The sequence below is a fragment of the Ursus arctos genome, unplaced genomic scaffold (genome assembly GCF_023065955.2).
Source record: "Ursus arctos isolate Adak ecotype North America unplaced genomic scaffold, UrsArc2.0 scaffold_25, whole genome shotgun sequence".
Lineage (NCBI taxonomy): Eukaryota > Metazoa > Chordata > Mammalia > Carnivora > Ursidae > Ursus > Ursus arctos.
Window position 1 is genome coordinate 32,934,768 of NW_026622930.1, and position 16,572 is coordinate 32,951,339.

A 16,572-nucleotide genomic window follows, 5' to 3' on the forward strand; every position below is an offset into this window, starting at 1 on the left:
ATCAATGGATGAATGGATAAAGAAGATGTGGTACATATACAACGGAATATTACTCAGCCGAATGAAAGAATGAAATCTTGCCATTTGCAACAATGTGGATGGAGCTAGAGCGTATGACATTAAGCAAAATAAGTCAATGAGAAAAAGACAAATGCCATATGATTCCACTCATATATGTGGAATTTAAGAAACAAAACAGATGAACATAGGGGAAGGGAAAAAAAAGAGAGGGAAGAAAACCAAAAGAGACTCTTAACTATAGAGAACAACCTGAGGGTTGATGGAAGGAAATGGATGGAGGATGGGCTAAATGGGTGACGGATATTAAGGAGGGCACTTGTTGTGATGAACACTGGGTGTTATATGCAAGTGATAAATCACTAAATTCTACTCCTGAAATCAATATTACCTTATGTGTTAACTAGAATTTAAATAAAAACATGAAAAAAAATAAACTATTTAAAATATATTGAAAGAGCTAAAGAAAACCATGAACAAAGAACTAAAGAAAGCATGGGGAAGATGTATCAACAAAAAGGAACAGCATAGAGAGAAATAATAAAAAGGAAACAAACAGAAATTATAAAGTTGAAAAGAATAGTTTACTCTTGAACAATGCAGGGGTTAGGGGTTGCCAACCCTCTGTGCAGTCAAAAATCTGTGTATAACTTTTGAACCCCAAAACCTAACTACTAATAGCCTATTGTTGATTGGAAGCCTTACCAATAAATAGTCGATTGACACATATTTCATATATGTATTACATATTTATTCTTACAATAAAGTAAGCTAGAGAAGACAAAATGTTATTAAGAAAATAATAAAAAAGAAACTAAAAAAGAAAATCATAAGGAAGAAAAATACATTTAGAGTACTAGAGTATGTCTATTGAAAAAAATGCACGTATAAGTGGACCCACACAGTTCAAACCTGTGTTGTTTAAGGGCCGACCGTAAAACTAAAATGAAAAATTCTCTAGATGGCTTCAGCAGCAGATGTGAGCAAGCAGAAGAAAGAATTAGCAACTTGCAGATAAATCATTTGAGAATACCCGATTTGAGTGGAAAGAAAGAATGACGAAAAATGAGCAGAACTTCCGAAAACTATGGGAGGACACTAATAAATGCACCAATATATGCATAATGGAAGTGCCAAAAGGAGAGGAGAGAAACAGGCAGAGAAAATATTGACTGAAAAATTTCCAAATATGATGAAAGACATAAATCTACATGTCCAAGAAGTTCAACAATTCCAAGTTATATAAAGAGATCTACGACAACACACATTATAACCAACTGTTGAAATGAAAGACAAAGAATTCTAAAACCAGCAAGAAAGAGGCAACCTATATGAGAGATCCTCAATAAGATTAACAGCTGATTTCTCAGCAGAAAATATAGAGGTCAATAGGTAGCAAAATAACATATTCAAAATGATGGAAGAAAATGATCTGTCACAGAAATTTTATATCTGATCTGGCAAAACTATAATTCAAAAATGAAAAGGAAATCAAAATATTCTCAGATAAACAAAAGCTGAGAGTTCAATACTAGTTGACCTTCCCTATAAGAAATGCTAAAAGTCCTTCAGGCTGAAATGAAAGGGCACTAGACAGTAATTTGGAATTCGCATGGAGAAATAACACTGGTACTCAACATAGGGAGATATAAAAGTAATACGTATTTCGGTTTGTAAGTCAATACAGTTTAAAAAGAAAACTATATAAAATAACTCTGTGTTGATAGGCATACAAGGTATAAATATGTATTTCGTGAAAATAACATAAGCGAGGGAGACTGGGTAAAGATTTTGCATAATATTTAAATTAATTTGGTATTAATCAAACTAGACTGTTACAAAGAAAGATGTTAATTTTAATCCGTGCAGCAACCACTAAAAAGATAACTAAAAAATATTTGCCAAAAGAAATGAGAGAAAAATGAAAATGACACACTAGAAAATATCTACTAATCAAAAATGAGGGAAGTAATGGAGAAAATGAGGAACAAAAGGATAAAAGACATGTAGAAAATAACAAACTGGAAAAAAAAATTACCTTATCAGTAATTACAGTAAATGTAACTAGATTAAACTACCCAATTAAAAGGTAGAGACTAGTAGAATGGATTAAAAAACATGATCTAAGTATATACTTTAGATCCAAAGACACAAATAGGTCGAAGGTGAAAGAATGGAAAGATTTTTTTCTATGCAAACAGTAATCAAAAAAGGTAGAATGGCTATAGTAGTATCAGACAAAATGGACGTTAAGACAAAAACTGTTACAAGAGACAAAGACATAAAATAATGATAAAAAGGTCAATCCATCAGAAGATATAAGAATCACAAACATATACACACCTTAAAAAGCCCCAAAATATATGAAGCAAAAACTAACAGTATTGGAGAAAAAGTCCAATGATAATAGCGAGGGAGACTTTAATGTTCCACTTTCAATAATGGTTAGAACAACTAGTCAGAAGATCAACAAGTAAAATAGAAGATTTGAACAACAGTATAAACCAACAACCATATAGAGAAAATCTACCCGGTAACAGTAAAATACACATTTTTCTCAAGTGAACAAGGAACATTTTCCAGGATAAACTAAATGTTAAGCCACAAACTATGTCTCACTAAAATACTGAAATCATACAATGTATCTTCTCTGAGCATAATGAAAGGAAATTGGAAAACAATATAGAAAGCAATTGGGAAATTTACAAATATGTGGAAATTAAACACATTCTTAACTGATGAGTTAAGGAAGAAATCACAAAGAAATTACAATATTTTGACATGAATGAAAATGAAAACACAATATACCCAAACTTACAGGTGCAGCAACAATAGTGTTCAGAGGAAAATTTGTAACTATAAACATCTATTTAAAAAAGAAGAAAGATTTCAAATCAATACTCTAACCTTCTACCTTAAAGAACTAAAAAAAATAAGAGCAAACTAAACCCAAAGCAAAGAGAAGGAAAAAACCAATAAAAAGGATAACAAAGATAAAAAAAAATAGAGAACAGAAGGACACTGAATGAATCAACAAAACCAAAGCTGGTTCTCTGGAAAGAGCAATAGAATTGACAAACCTTTAACTAGACTGACTGAGAAAAAATATTACTAAGATCAGGAATAAAAGTGGGGACATTACTACTGACCTCACAGAAATAAAAATTATAATACTATAAACAATTGTATGCCAAACATACAGATAACACAGATAAACTGAGAAATTACAAAAACTGATATAAGAAATAGAAAATCTGGAGTAGACATAAATCAAGTATGAATCAATAATCAAAAAAGCTTTCAATAAGGAAAAACTCAGGGCAAGATGGCCTTACTAAAGAATTCTATCAAATGTTTAAAAAAATAATTAACACAAATCCTTTACAAACTCTTCCACAAAACTGAAGAGGTGGGAACCCTTCTTAACTCATTTTATGGGGCTAGTATTACCCTCATATCAACGACAAATGAACACATCACAGGAAAAGAATATTATAGACCAACATTCTTTGTGAATATAGATGCAAAGATCATAAATAAAATACTGGAAACTGAATCCAACAGCATATTAAAATGATTACATACCATGACCCAGTGGGATTTATTCCAATAGTAAGTATGTTTTAACAAAGTAATATAATCAATATAATCAGAAATATAACCAACACATTAACAGAATGAAAAAAAATCCATACGATCATCTCCATCGATGTAGAAAAAGCATTTGACAAATTTGAACACCCTTTCATGACAAAAACACAAAGAAAATCACGCAACTTCCCCAACTGATAAAGGGCATCTAAGAAAAACCCATAGTTTACATCCTACTTTTAATGATAAGAGACAAAAAACTTCCCCCTAAGATCAGGATCAAGGATGTCTTCTTTCACGACTTCTTTTCAACATTGTACTGCAAGTTTTAGCCAGGGAAATTAGAGAAGAAAAAGAAATAAAAGGCAACCAAATTGGAAAGGAAGATATAAAACTACCTCTTCATGGATGACATAATGTTATACATATAATATCCAATAATTCACAGAAAGATAAGAGCTAATAAATTCAGCAAAGTTGCAGGATACACGATGAACACACAAAAATTAATTGTATGTTTATACACTAACATTGAAAAATTCAAAAAGAAAATCAATAAAGTAATCTCATTTACAATAGCATGAAAAGAGAATAAAAGATTAAGGAATAAAATTAACCAAGAAGTTGCAAGACTAGTACACTGAAAATTACATAAGAATACATAAATAAATGGAAAGATGTATATTGTTAAGACAGCAATATCACCCAAAGGGATCCACAGATTCAACGCAAACCTTATAAAATTCCAACAGAATTTTTTGCTAAATAGAAAAACCCATCCTAAAATTCATATGGAATCCCAAGAGTTCCCTATAGCCAAAACAATCTTGAAAAAGTAAGTTGGAAGACTCAAACTTTCTAATTTCAAAACTTACTTAAATGGTACAATGGCAATCAAAACAGTGTAATCCTGGCATAAGAATAAACATACAAATCTGTGCCACAGAATTGAGAGTCCAGAAATAAACCCTTTTACATTTACGGTTAATTGATTTTTGACAAAGGTGCTAAGACAATTAATGGGAAAGAATAGGCTTTTCAATAAACTGTGTCAGAACAACTGGATAGCCACATTCAAAAAAATGAAGTTGGATCTCTATCTTACACCATATATAAAAATTATTTCAAAATGAATCAAAGACCTAAATATAAGAGCTAAAATGATAAAATGCTTAGAAGGAAAAGGGTAAATATTCATTATCCTGCATTTGGTAATAGATTCTTAGATATGATACCAAAAGTACAAGGAACAAAATTCACACAAATTAAGATTTCATCAAAATTAAAAACTTGGGGTGCCTGGGTGACTCAGTCAGTTAAGCGTCTGACTATGGATTTCAGCTCAGGTCTTGATCTCAGGGTGGTGAGATCAAGCTCCATGTCAGGCTTTGCTTAGCATGGAGTCTGTGTGAGATTCTTTCTCCCTCCTTCTCACTCCTCCCCCACTCTCGTACTCTCTCTCTCAATAAATACATAAGTTAAAAAAAATCTAAAAAAATTAAAAACTTCTGTGTATAAAGGATATTATCAAGAAAAGTAGAAAAGACAACCTATAGAATGGGAGAAAACATTTGCAAATCATGTATCTGATAGTGGTCTAGTACCCAGAATATATAAAGAACATTTCCAACTCAACAAAAGACAAATAAGACTTAAAAACAACCTCATTTTTTAAAAGAGGCAAAAGACTTGAATAGACATTTCTTCTAAAAAGATATACAAATGGGCAATAAGCAGCAATAACAGATGTTCATCATAATTAGACATTAGGGAAATGCAAATCAAAACCACACTGAAATACCACTTCGTACCCACTCAATGACTATGGTTTCATTTTTTAAAAAATTTATTTGTCAGAGAGAGAGAGAGTGAGTAAGCAGCAGGCGGAGGGAGAAGCAGGCTCACTGTTGAGAAGGACCCTGATGCCGGACTCGATCCCAGGACCCTAGGATCATGATCTGAGCCGAAGGCAGATGCTTAAAAGACTGAGCCAGCCAGGCATCCCTCATTTGTTTTTTCTTTTTTTTTTTAAAGGAAAATAACAATATGTTGAGCAAATATTTGGTGAATGAATGTAATACAAAATGAAAGCGAAGATAAATATAGTTTGGATTTATGAAAGGCTTTAGGGATGAGGCTGGACTTCAGCTAGCACAAGAATTTTTTTAGTTTTTAAAATTTTTTATTTTTTTAAGTTTTTATTTAAATTCTAGTTAGCTAACATGCAGTGTAATATTCGTTTCAGGTGTACAAGACAGTGATTCAACACTTCCATACAACAGCTGCAGCTCCTCATGCTAAGTGCATTCCTTAATCCCCATCACCTATTTTACCCATCCCCAAACTACCTCCCCTTTGTTAACCATTAGTTTGCTCTTTATGGTTAAGAGTCTGTTTCTTGGGGCGCCTGGGTGGCTCAACCGTTAAGCATCTACCTTGGGCTCAAGTCATGATCCCAGGGTCCTGGGATCGAGCCCCGCATCAGGCTCCCTGTTTGGCAGGAAGCCTAGTTCTCCCCCTCCTGCTCCCCCTGGTTGTGTTCCCTCTCTTGCTGTCTCTTTTTGTCAAATAAATAAATAAAATCTTAAAAAAAAAAAAGAGTTTGTTTCTTGGTTTGCCTCTCTCTTTTCTCCCCTTTGCTCATTTGTTTTGTTTCTTAAATTCTACACATGAGTGAAATTGTAAGGTATTTGTCTCTCTCTGACTGACTTATCTCACTTAGCATAATACTCTCTAGCTCCATCCATGTCATTGAAAGTGCAAGATTTCATTCTTCTTTATAGGTAATATTCCATTTTGTGTATATGTGTGTGTGTGTGTGTGTGTGTGTGTGTGTGTGTTTCTTTATCCATTCATTAGTCGATGGACACTTGGGCTCTTTTCATAGTTTGGCTATTATGGACATTGCTGCTACAAACATTGTGGTGCATGTATCATTTAAATCAGTATTTTTGTATTCTTTGATCATACCTAGTAAAGCAACTGTTGGATTGTAGAGGGTAGCTCTATTCTTTACTTTCTGCAAACCCTCCATACTGTTTTCCAGAGTGGCTGCACCAGATTGCATTCCCATCAACAGTGCAAGAAGGTTCCCCTTTCTTCACATCCTTGCCAACACCTTTTGCTTCTTGTGGCACAAGAATAATTAATCTAAGGGATAGGCCTTGCAACTAAACTCAACAGTTGTATGTATGAGTCTTTAGAGAGGGGCAGCAGCATTAATCACATTTCCAAAGGAAGTCACCACCTATAAAAATACAATAACCACAGAGCTAGGCCTTATAGGATGCCTAAAGGCTGACTAAAAAGGAGAAAGAAAGGATTGTTCAACTGGGCAAAGGAAAGAGGAGGTATGAAGGGAACTGTATAGGTAACATCTGAAAGTTGAGTTAGGATTGGTAAGGTGATCAATTACCCAAAATAAAAAATGTTGAGGGGGAAAAAAAAGATGGTGGAGGAGTAGGGGACCCTTTTTCATCTGGTCTCCTGAATCGAGCTGGATATCTACCAGACCATCTTAAACACCCATGAAATCAGCCCGAGACATATGAAGATACATCTGGATCTCTATAAATGAACATCTACAGCACTGAGTATTGAGGTATGAAGCGGGGAGCCGTGAATCTGTGCACAGATATCAGAAGATAAATGGGAGGGGGAGGGAGCCACTGAGCTCAGGCACCAGGAAGCAATAGTCTCCTGCACTGGGGAGCGGGCCAGACTCGCGGACCGGTAGCTGACGAGAAACCAGGAGTTCAGGAGCGCACACGACCAGACTGAAAACTGGAGCTCCAGAGTGTGCACTCGAACCAGACTGAAACCGGGAACTTGGGAACTCGCGCGGGAAGCGGGGGCAGCTGGTAGTGTTAGAAGCACAAAGGGCAGAGACCTCCCGGCCGTGGGAGCGAGGACTGGGAGAACGGCTGTGGGACGCACAACCTGGGACACTGTGGCAGCACTGACAGAAACAGAGTTAGAGCGGCCAGGAGAGCTCAGTGAAGAACAGACTACGATCTTTGTTCTGAGACAGAGGCTCGGATAGGGCCACTACTGCTCTGACACTCAGAAGAGTCACAGAAAGCTGCTGGGGAAAGCCGCCAGAGAACAAAAGCCCGGAAAAACCAGTTCGCACTGTGCCCATCCTCTCCCCCCAGGGGACAGGGCAACTCTGCCCAAACAGGATTGCCTGAGTATCAGCACAGCAGGCCCCTCCCCCAGAAGGCAGACTGAAAAAACAAGAAGCACACATCCCTAAGGTCCCTATAAAACAAGTACACCTTGCTTGGGTCCTGGTCAATACTTTGGGCTCTGCACATCCCTACAACCACACCTCATCAGAATGACAAGGAGGAGGAACCCCCAGCAAAGGAAAGAAACAGAGACCGTGGCCTCTGCCACAAAACTAATGGATATGGATATAACCAAATTGTCAGAAATGGAGTTCAGAGTAACAATGGTCAAGATGATGTGTAGGCTTGAAAAAAATTTTAACGAAAATATTAACGAGAATATAGAATCTCTAAGGGTGGAAACAAGAGCGAATCTGGCAGAAATTAAGAATGCTATGAATCAAATGCAGTCTAAACTGGATGCTCTGACGGCCAGGGTAAACGAGGCAGAAGAACTAATTAGTCAGTTGGAAGATGAGATGATAGAAAAGAAGGAAAAAGAGGGAACATGGCTTAAAAAACTCCAATTTTAAGAATGCAGAATACGGGAAATTACTGACTCAATGAAATGTTCCAATGTCAGAATCATCGGCATCCCCGAGGGGGTAGAGAAAGAGAGAGATCTAGAAAAGATATTTGAAGAAATTGTAGCTGAGAACTTCCCTAATCTGGTGAAGGAAACAAGCATTTGTGTCCAAGAGGCAGAGAGGACCCCTCCCAAGATCAATGAGAACAGACCAACACCTTGTCACATAATAGTACAATTTGCAAATCTTAGATCCAAGGAAAAAATCTTGAAAGTGGCCAGGGGGAAGAGAATCCTCACCTACAGAGGGAGGAACATCAGAATAATGTCAGACCTGTCTACAGAGACCTGGCAAGCCAGAAAAAGCTGGCAAGACATATTCAGAGCACTAAGTGAGAAGAACATGTAATCAAGGATACTTCATCCAGCAAGGCTGTCATTCAGAATTGATGGAGAGACAAGGACCTTCCAAGACTGGCAGAAACTGAAAGAATACTTGTGACTACCAAGCCAGCCCTACAAGAAATTTTAAGGGGGGCTCTATAAAAGTAAAAAGACCCCAACAGTGATACAGGACAGAAATTTACAATCTATAGAAACAAAGACATCACAGGCAACATGACAACATTAAAATCATATCTCTCAACAATCACTGGCAATGTGAATGGCCTAAATGCTCCCATGAAACGCCACAGGGTTGCAGATTGGATAAAAAGACATGACCCGTCCATATGCTGTCTATAAGAGACTCATTTTGAACCTAAAGATACATCCAGACTGAAAGTGAAGGGATGAAGAACCATTTTTCATGCCAGAGGACCTCAAAAGAAAGCTGGGGTAGCAATTCTCATATCAGACAGATTAGATTTTAAGCTAAAGACCATAGTTAGAGATACAGAAGGACACTATATTATTCTTAAAGGGTGTATCCAACAAGGGGACCTAACAATTATAAATATCTATGACCCCAACAAGGGAGCAGCTAGATATATAGGCCACTCTTAACCAGAATAAAGAAACATATAGATAATAATACGATAATAGTTAGGGGACCTCAACACTCTGCTCTCAGCAACAGACAGATCACTTAAGCAGAAAATCAACAAAGAAACAAGAGCTTTGAATGACACACTGGACCAGATGGACCTCATAGATATACACAGGACACTACACACTAGAACAACAGAACACTCATTCTTTTCAAATGCACATTGAACTTTCTCCAGAATAGACCATATACTGGGTCACAAAACAAGTCTCAACCAATACCAAAAGACTGAGATTATTCCCTGCATATTCTCAGAACACAATGCTTTGAAACTGGAACTCAATCACAAGGAAAAATTTGGAAGAAACTCACACACTTGGAAACTAAGAACCATCCTGCTTAAGAATGATTGGATAAACCAGGAAATTAAAGAAGAACTTAAGCAATTTATGGAAACCAATGAGAATGAAAACACATTGGTCCAAAACCTGTGGGACACTGCAAAGGTGGTCCTAAGGGAAAAATACATAGCCATCCAAGCCTCACTCAAAGGAACAGAACAATCTAAAACACAATCTTTATATTCTCACCTTAAGAAGCTGGAGTTGGAACAGGAGAACAGGCCTAACCCACGCATGAGAAGGCAACTGATAAAGATTAGAGCAGAGATCAATGAATTAGAAACCAGGAGCACAGTAGAGCAGATCAACAAAATTAGAAGCTGGTTCTCTGAAAGAATTAATAAGATCGATAAGCCACTGGCCAGACTTATTCAAAAGAATAGAGAAATGACCCAAATTAATAAAGTTATGAATGAAAGGGGAGAGATCACGACTGACACCAAGGAAATAGAAACAATCATTAGAATCTATTATCAACAACTATATGCCAATAAATTAAACAACCTTGAAGAAATGGATGCCTTCCTAGAAACCTATAAACTACCAGGACTGAAACAAGAAGAAACTGATTATCTAAACAGACCAATTAATCATGAAGAGATTGAAACAGTGATCAAAAACCTTCTAAAAAAGAAGAGTCCAGGGTGTGATGGATTCCCTGGGGAATTCTACCAAACATTCAAAGAAGAAATAATACCTATTTTCCTGAAGCTCTTTCAAAAAACAGAAACAGAAGGAAAACTACCAAACTCATCCTATGAGGCCAATATTACCTTGATCCCCAAACCAGGTAAAGACCCCATCAAAAAGGAGAATTACAGACCAATATCCCTGATGAACATGGATGCAAAAATTCTCAACAAGATCCTAGCTAATAGGATCCAACAGTACATTAAAAGGATTATCCATCACGACCAAGTGGGATTCATCCCTGGGATGCAAGGGTGGCTCAACATTCACAAATTGATCAGTGTGATAGATCACATTAATAAGAGAAGAGACAAGAACCATATCATCCTCTCAATTGATGCAGAAAAAGCATTTGACAAAATACAGCATCCTTTCCTGATTAAAACCCATCAGAATGTAGGGATAGAGGGTACATTCTTTAATTTCATAAAAATCATCTACGAAAAGCCTACAGTGAATATCATTCTCAATGGGGAAATGCTGAGTGCCTTTCCCTTAAGATCAGGAACACAGCAAGGATGCCCACTCTCGCCATTATTGTTCAACATAGTACTAGAAGTCCTGGCAACAGCAATCAGACAACAAAAAAGAATAACAGGTGTTCAAATTGGCAAAGAAGAAGTCAAACTCTCTCTCTTCACAGATGACATGATACTTTATATGGGAAAACCAAAAGACTCCACCCACCAAAATACTAGAACTCCTAGAACAATTCAGAAATGTGGCAGGATATAAAATCAATGCCCAGAAATCAGTTGCATTTCTATACACGAACAATGAGACTGAAGAAAGAGAAATTAGGGAATCGATTCCATTTACAATAGCACCAAAAACCATAAGATACCTCGGAATAAACTTAACCAGAGACGTGAAGGATCTATACTCTAGAAACTACAGAACACTGATGAAAGACTTTGAAGAAGACACAAAAAGATGGAAAAACATTCCATGCTCATGGATCAGAAGAATAAACATAGTTAAAATGTCTACACTACCCAGAGCAATCTACACTTTCAATGCCATCCCAATCAAAATACCAATGACATTTTTCAAAGAGCTGGAACAAACTCCTGAAATTTGTGTGGAACCAGAAAGGACCCCGAATCACGAAGGAAATGTTGAAAAAGAAAAACAAAGCTGGGGGCATCACGTTGCCTGATTTCAAGCTATACTACAAAGCTGTGATCACAAAGACAGCATGGTACTGGCACAAAAACAGACACATAGACCAATGGAACAGAATAGAGACTCCAGAAATGGACCCTCAGCTCTATGGTCAAGTAGTCTTTGAGAAAGCAGGAAAAAACATCCGGTGGAAAAAAGACAGTCTCTTCAATAAATGGTGCTGGGAAAATTGGACAGCTATATACGAAAGAATGAAACTTGACCACTCTCTCACACCATACACAAAGATAAACTCCAAATGGATGAAAGACCTCGATGTGAGACAGGAAGCCATCAAAATTATAGAGGAGAACATAGGCTGTAACCTTTTCGACATCAGCCACAGCAACTTCTTTCACAACACACCTCCAAAGGCAAGAGAAACAAACAAACAAACAAAAAAAATGAACTTGTGGGACTTCATCAAGATAAGAAGTTTCTGCACAGCAAAGGAAACAGTCATCAAAACAAAGAGGCAACCCACAGAATGGGAGAAGATATTTGCAAATGAAACTATAGATAAAAGGTTGGTATCCAAGATCTATAAAGAACTTCTCAAACTCAATACACAAGAAACAAATAATCAAACCAAAAAATGGGCAGAAGATATGAACAGACATTTTTCCAATGAAGACATACAAATGGCTAACAGACACATGAAAAAATGTTCAAAATCATTAGCCATCAGGGAAATTCAAATCAAAACCACATTGAGATACCACCTTAAGCCAGTTAGAATGGCAAAAATGGACAAGGCAAGAAACAACAAATGTTGGAGAGGATGTGGAGAAAGGGGAACCCTCTTACACTGTTGGTGGGAATGCAAGTTGGTACAGCCACTTTGGAAAACAGTGTGGAGGTCCCTCAAAAAGTTAAAAATAGAGCTACCCTATGACCCAGCAATTGCTCTACTGGGTATTTACCCCAAAGATACAGACGTAGTGAAGAGAAGGGCCATATGCACCCCAATGTTCATAGCAGCATTGTCCATAATAGCTAAACTGCGGAAGGAGCTGAGATGCCCTTCAACAGAAGAATGGATAAAGAAGTTGTGGTCCATATATACAATGGAATATTACTCAGCCATCAGAAAGAACAATTACCCAACATTTGCAGCAACATGGACGGGACCAGAGGAGATTATGCTAAGTGAAATAAGTCAAGCAGAGAACAATAATTATCATATGGTTTCACTCATTTATGGAACATAAGGAATAGCAGGGAGATCGGCAGGAGAAGGAAGGGAAGAATGAAGGGGGAGTAAACAGAAGGGGGAATGACCACGAGAGATTATCAACTCTGGGAAACAAACTGAGGGTTTCAGAGGGGGGGAGGATGGGGGATTGGGCTAGGCCAGTGATGGGTATTAAGGAGGGCTCGTATTGCATGGAGCACTGGGTGTTATAGGCAAACAATGAATCATGGAACACTACATCAAAAACTAATGATGTACTGTATGGTGACTAATATAACATAATAAAAAAATAATAATAAATAAAATAAATAAAATGCTTAATTCACTTGAAAAAAAAGCAAATGTTTACTTTCATTCAGATACTGCATTAAATACTTTTATATCCCTTTTCCTTCTTGAATATTCATAACTATTAAGTAATAATGAGGTTAATATTATTGTTATTTCTATTTTAGAGAAGAGTAGGGCTTAGAAATAAAAAGTAATATACCCGATGTCATAGAACTACTAACCAACAGAAATGAAAATATCTGATGCCAAAGTTCATGCTGTTTTGTGAGGCACAATGCATATTACTTCCCAAATTTGAAAAAGGTCTTTGTAGCTTATTTTAATACAGCTTCCTACTTAATTTACTGATAATAATAGTTAGCTTCATGAAAAACTTTTAAGAACATATATTTATTAGCCCAAATAATTACTACTAATTCCTAATACATACATACATAATTGGGCCACAATATTACTCAAAGATCAATGCCAGGAAAAACAATTGGCATCCTATCAAGTCAACCCTTTACTAACAACTACAGTAGTGTTCTAAAATCTTCTTGGCTTTTTAAATTTAAATTTTGAGAAAATCAACAGTCCTTTTTAAAGAAGCACATTAGGTACATGGACAGTTTGAGGAAAAATTTTACTTGCTTTTTGTAAACATTCCAGCACTTTGTTTGTATTCCTTTCGTATGTCAGGAAAAATTGTGAAAGACTTTTAAATGGACAAAAAATATTAGGTGTCTTGGGTAGTGGAGCATTCTGGATTATCTTCTACAGCCTTTCAGCTATTTTACAACTCTAATTTGCAGAAAACTGATAGTAATATAAATGGTTTGTATCCAAATGATTCTTTTGTCCAACAGAAGTGCAATGGGCTGCTTTGCAGACTAAGTGTTGCATCTATTTGTAAATTCATTTCCACATTCTTAATGCTCATATATTTTTGTTTGAGCTTTCCTGTGAAGCAGTTGTAGTATCTGTCTGGTTCCCTCAATAATTAAAGTATGAAATAACACCTCAGATATGTATTCATTTAGTATTTGTAATAAAGTTATGGTTTTACTTTCAAAAAATTATTACGAGTTTTAGAGATCATCCACTGAGATGCCCAGTGAATTCAACTAATAGGACCAGGTAAACCACATTGTTGGAGGAGCATAATTTTAAGCACTTGCTTAAGCCCACAGGTATCTTTGTGTTGCAACCACAGGTAAATCCCAAATGATAATAGAACTCTTTTCTTTTTCCTTTGCTCATTTTCTTTGTTTCCAATTCCATATGTGAATGAAATCATATGGTATTTGTCTGACTTACTTTGTTTAGCATTATACTTCCTAGCTCCATCCACGTCATTTAAATGGGAAGATTTCATTCTTTTTTATGGCCGAATAATATTCCATTATATACATCACATCTTTAACCATTCATCAGCTGATAGACATCTGGGCTGCTTCCCCCCAAAAGGGAGACATGCACCAAACATAGGGGTGCATGTCTCTCTTTGAATTAGTGTTTTTGTATTTCAGGGGTAAATACCCACTAGCGTATTCTTGGTTCATAGGGTAATTCTATTTTTAACTTTCTGAGAAAACTCCACATTGTTTTCCAGAGTGGGTGTACTAGTTTGCATTCCCACCAATAGTGCATGAGGGTTCCTATTTCTCCACTTCCTTGCCAACACTTGTTTCTTGTGTTATTGATATTAGTCATATTGATAGATGCGAGGTGATATCTCATTGTAGTTTTGATTTGCATTCCCCTGATGATGAGTGATGTTGATCATTTTTCATGTGTCTGTTGGCTATCTGGATGTCTTCTTCAGAGAAATGTTTGTTCATGTCTTCTGTTCGTTTTTTAACTGCATCTCCCTAAGGATTTTAAGCCAAATTTCACTTTATTACTTCTTCTTTTTTTTTTTTTTTTTGCCTCTCATTGTATTTTATTTTTTTTAAAGGTTTTATTTATTTATTAGAGAGAGAGCATGTGTGAGACAGAGAGCAAGCGAGTGAGCAGTAGAGGCAGAGGGAGAGGGAGAAGCAGATCCCCAGCTGAGCAGAGAGCCTGATGCAGGGCTCAATTCCAGGACTCTGGGATCATGACCTGAGCTGAAGGCAGAAGCTTAACCAATTGCCTCTCATTTTATATCCATATTAGGGACTGAGATTTTTTTTTGGCATCCATCATCTAAATTATTACTGGTTAGCCAGTTATACTTATCAGTTTAATCTTTTCTAGCCTGGAACTTTTTACAAACTATCATTCAGCCAGGGACTAAAACAAGTGATATGTATTCTTAAAAGTTTTTATCTGAAGATTTGTAATCTCAAGAAATTGTATCAAGACTCAACTCTCTAAATAGTTTTAATGAGAACATAATGAAGGAAAAGAAAGTAAGATGAAAAATCATGAGGCAAAAAGCAGAGTTAATAGGAATTAAATATTAGTTTGACCGATTTGTTTGTATTTTAGGAATCTTAATGCAATTAGAGTATTTCAGTTACAGGAGAAACTCTATTAAATTCCTTGATGGAATAGGCTCAGTGGCACTTACACTTTTAGAAAAAAAGCATGCTGAAGATCCTTCAGAATAAAAGACATCTTCCGTAATATGTTATAGTTTATCCTCCAAGGATAGGAGGTAGGCTGTATGCTTGCAAAACAATCAACGCAAAAGCCTATTGTCTTACCCGTTCATCTGCACTGCCTGTTGCATCATGGGAATAATTGATGAGACCAGGAATGGGCTGCTCACCGTGTGCCATGATAACAGCTGAACTGGTGTAGAATGGATGCTTCTAATGCACAACACATAACAACTATGAATACAGTGACAGGAAGACATGAAACTATACAAGCAAAATGACTAGAAAGGAAAAGGGTGAAAACAAATGAAACAATGAAATGCCAAAATTTTTCAAATGTAGGATGACAATATCAGCTTAAACTTTAAAAGTTGTAAGTTTTTCTTAAGATTGAAATTGATGGTACTTTTTACTCTTTTAATTAATAGTAAAAGAGTAAGAAGATATAATGATTTAAAAATGTACCTATTTAACCATTCAGTTCCATAAAAACAAAATGAAACAAAAACAAAAGAAAAATCACATACAATTTAAATACTTACTAGCCTTAAGTAAGACTTAATGGACCACTGAATAGATCTGGAGACAAAATTATTTGGTCTTCAATGAAAGAATTACCTACTGGTTGTCAAAAAGAACACCTTAAAAAGATCTCTATGATCCTTTCTAATCTATGTGCTGTAAAAAATCCTCTTAAGCTATGCTCATAGCCAAAATATCTGGGTGATAACCTAAAACTTTAGGAATTCCTAAAGTTTTCAATCTTGTGCTCTCAATCAATGAACAATCATTATGAAATGATATGTTACTTTCTGAAGATTTTAGAGCATACTGGGTGCATTATACTAGGTCTGAATAATAATATAAATGATGTTCTATGACTAAGGTGACTAAATTTATGCAAGTACTCATTGTATTCTAAGTATTTACTACCAAAACTGCCCAAAGAGAATCTGTAATACTTTGGTACTA

The 16,572-nt window shown here is 36.1% G+C and overlaps 1 protein-coding gene across 29 annotated transcripts in view; it reads right to left on the bottom strand.

Annotated features, from left to right (window-relative positions):
* The window catches only part of GPHN (gephyrin), a 603,331-nt gene that overhangs the window by 212,710 nt on the left and 374,049 nt on the right, over positions 1 to 16,572 (bottom strand). For 17 of the 29 annotated variants that reach the window (XM_048219788.2, XM_048219795.2, XM_048219792.2 and 14 more), the window contains one exon: positions 15,706 to 15,813. The exons of the other annotated variants lie outside the window; for them this stretch is intronic. In XM_048219788.2, the coding sequence (XP_048075745.1) occupies positions 15,706 to 15,813 (108 nt within the window). The remainder of the gene's footprint in view (positions 1 to 15,705; positions 15,814 to 16,572) is intronic. 29 annotated transcript variants of the gene reach the window in all.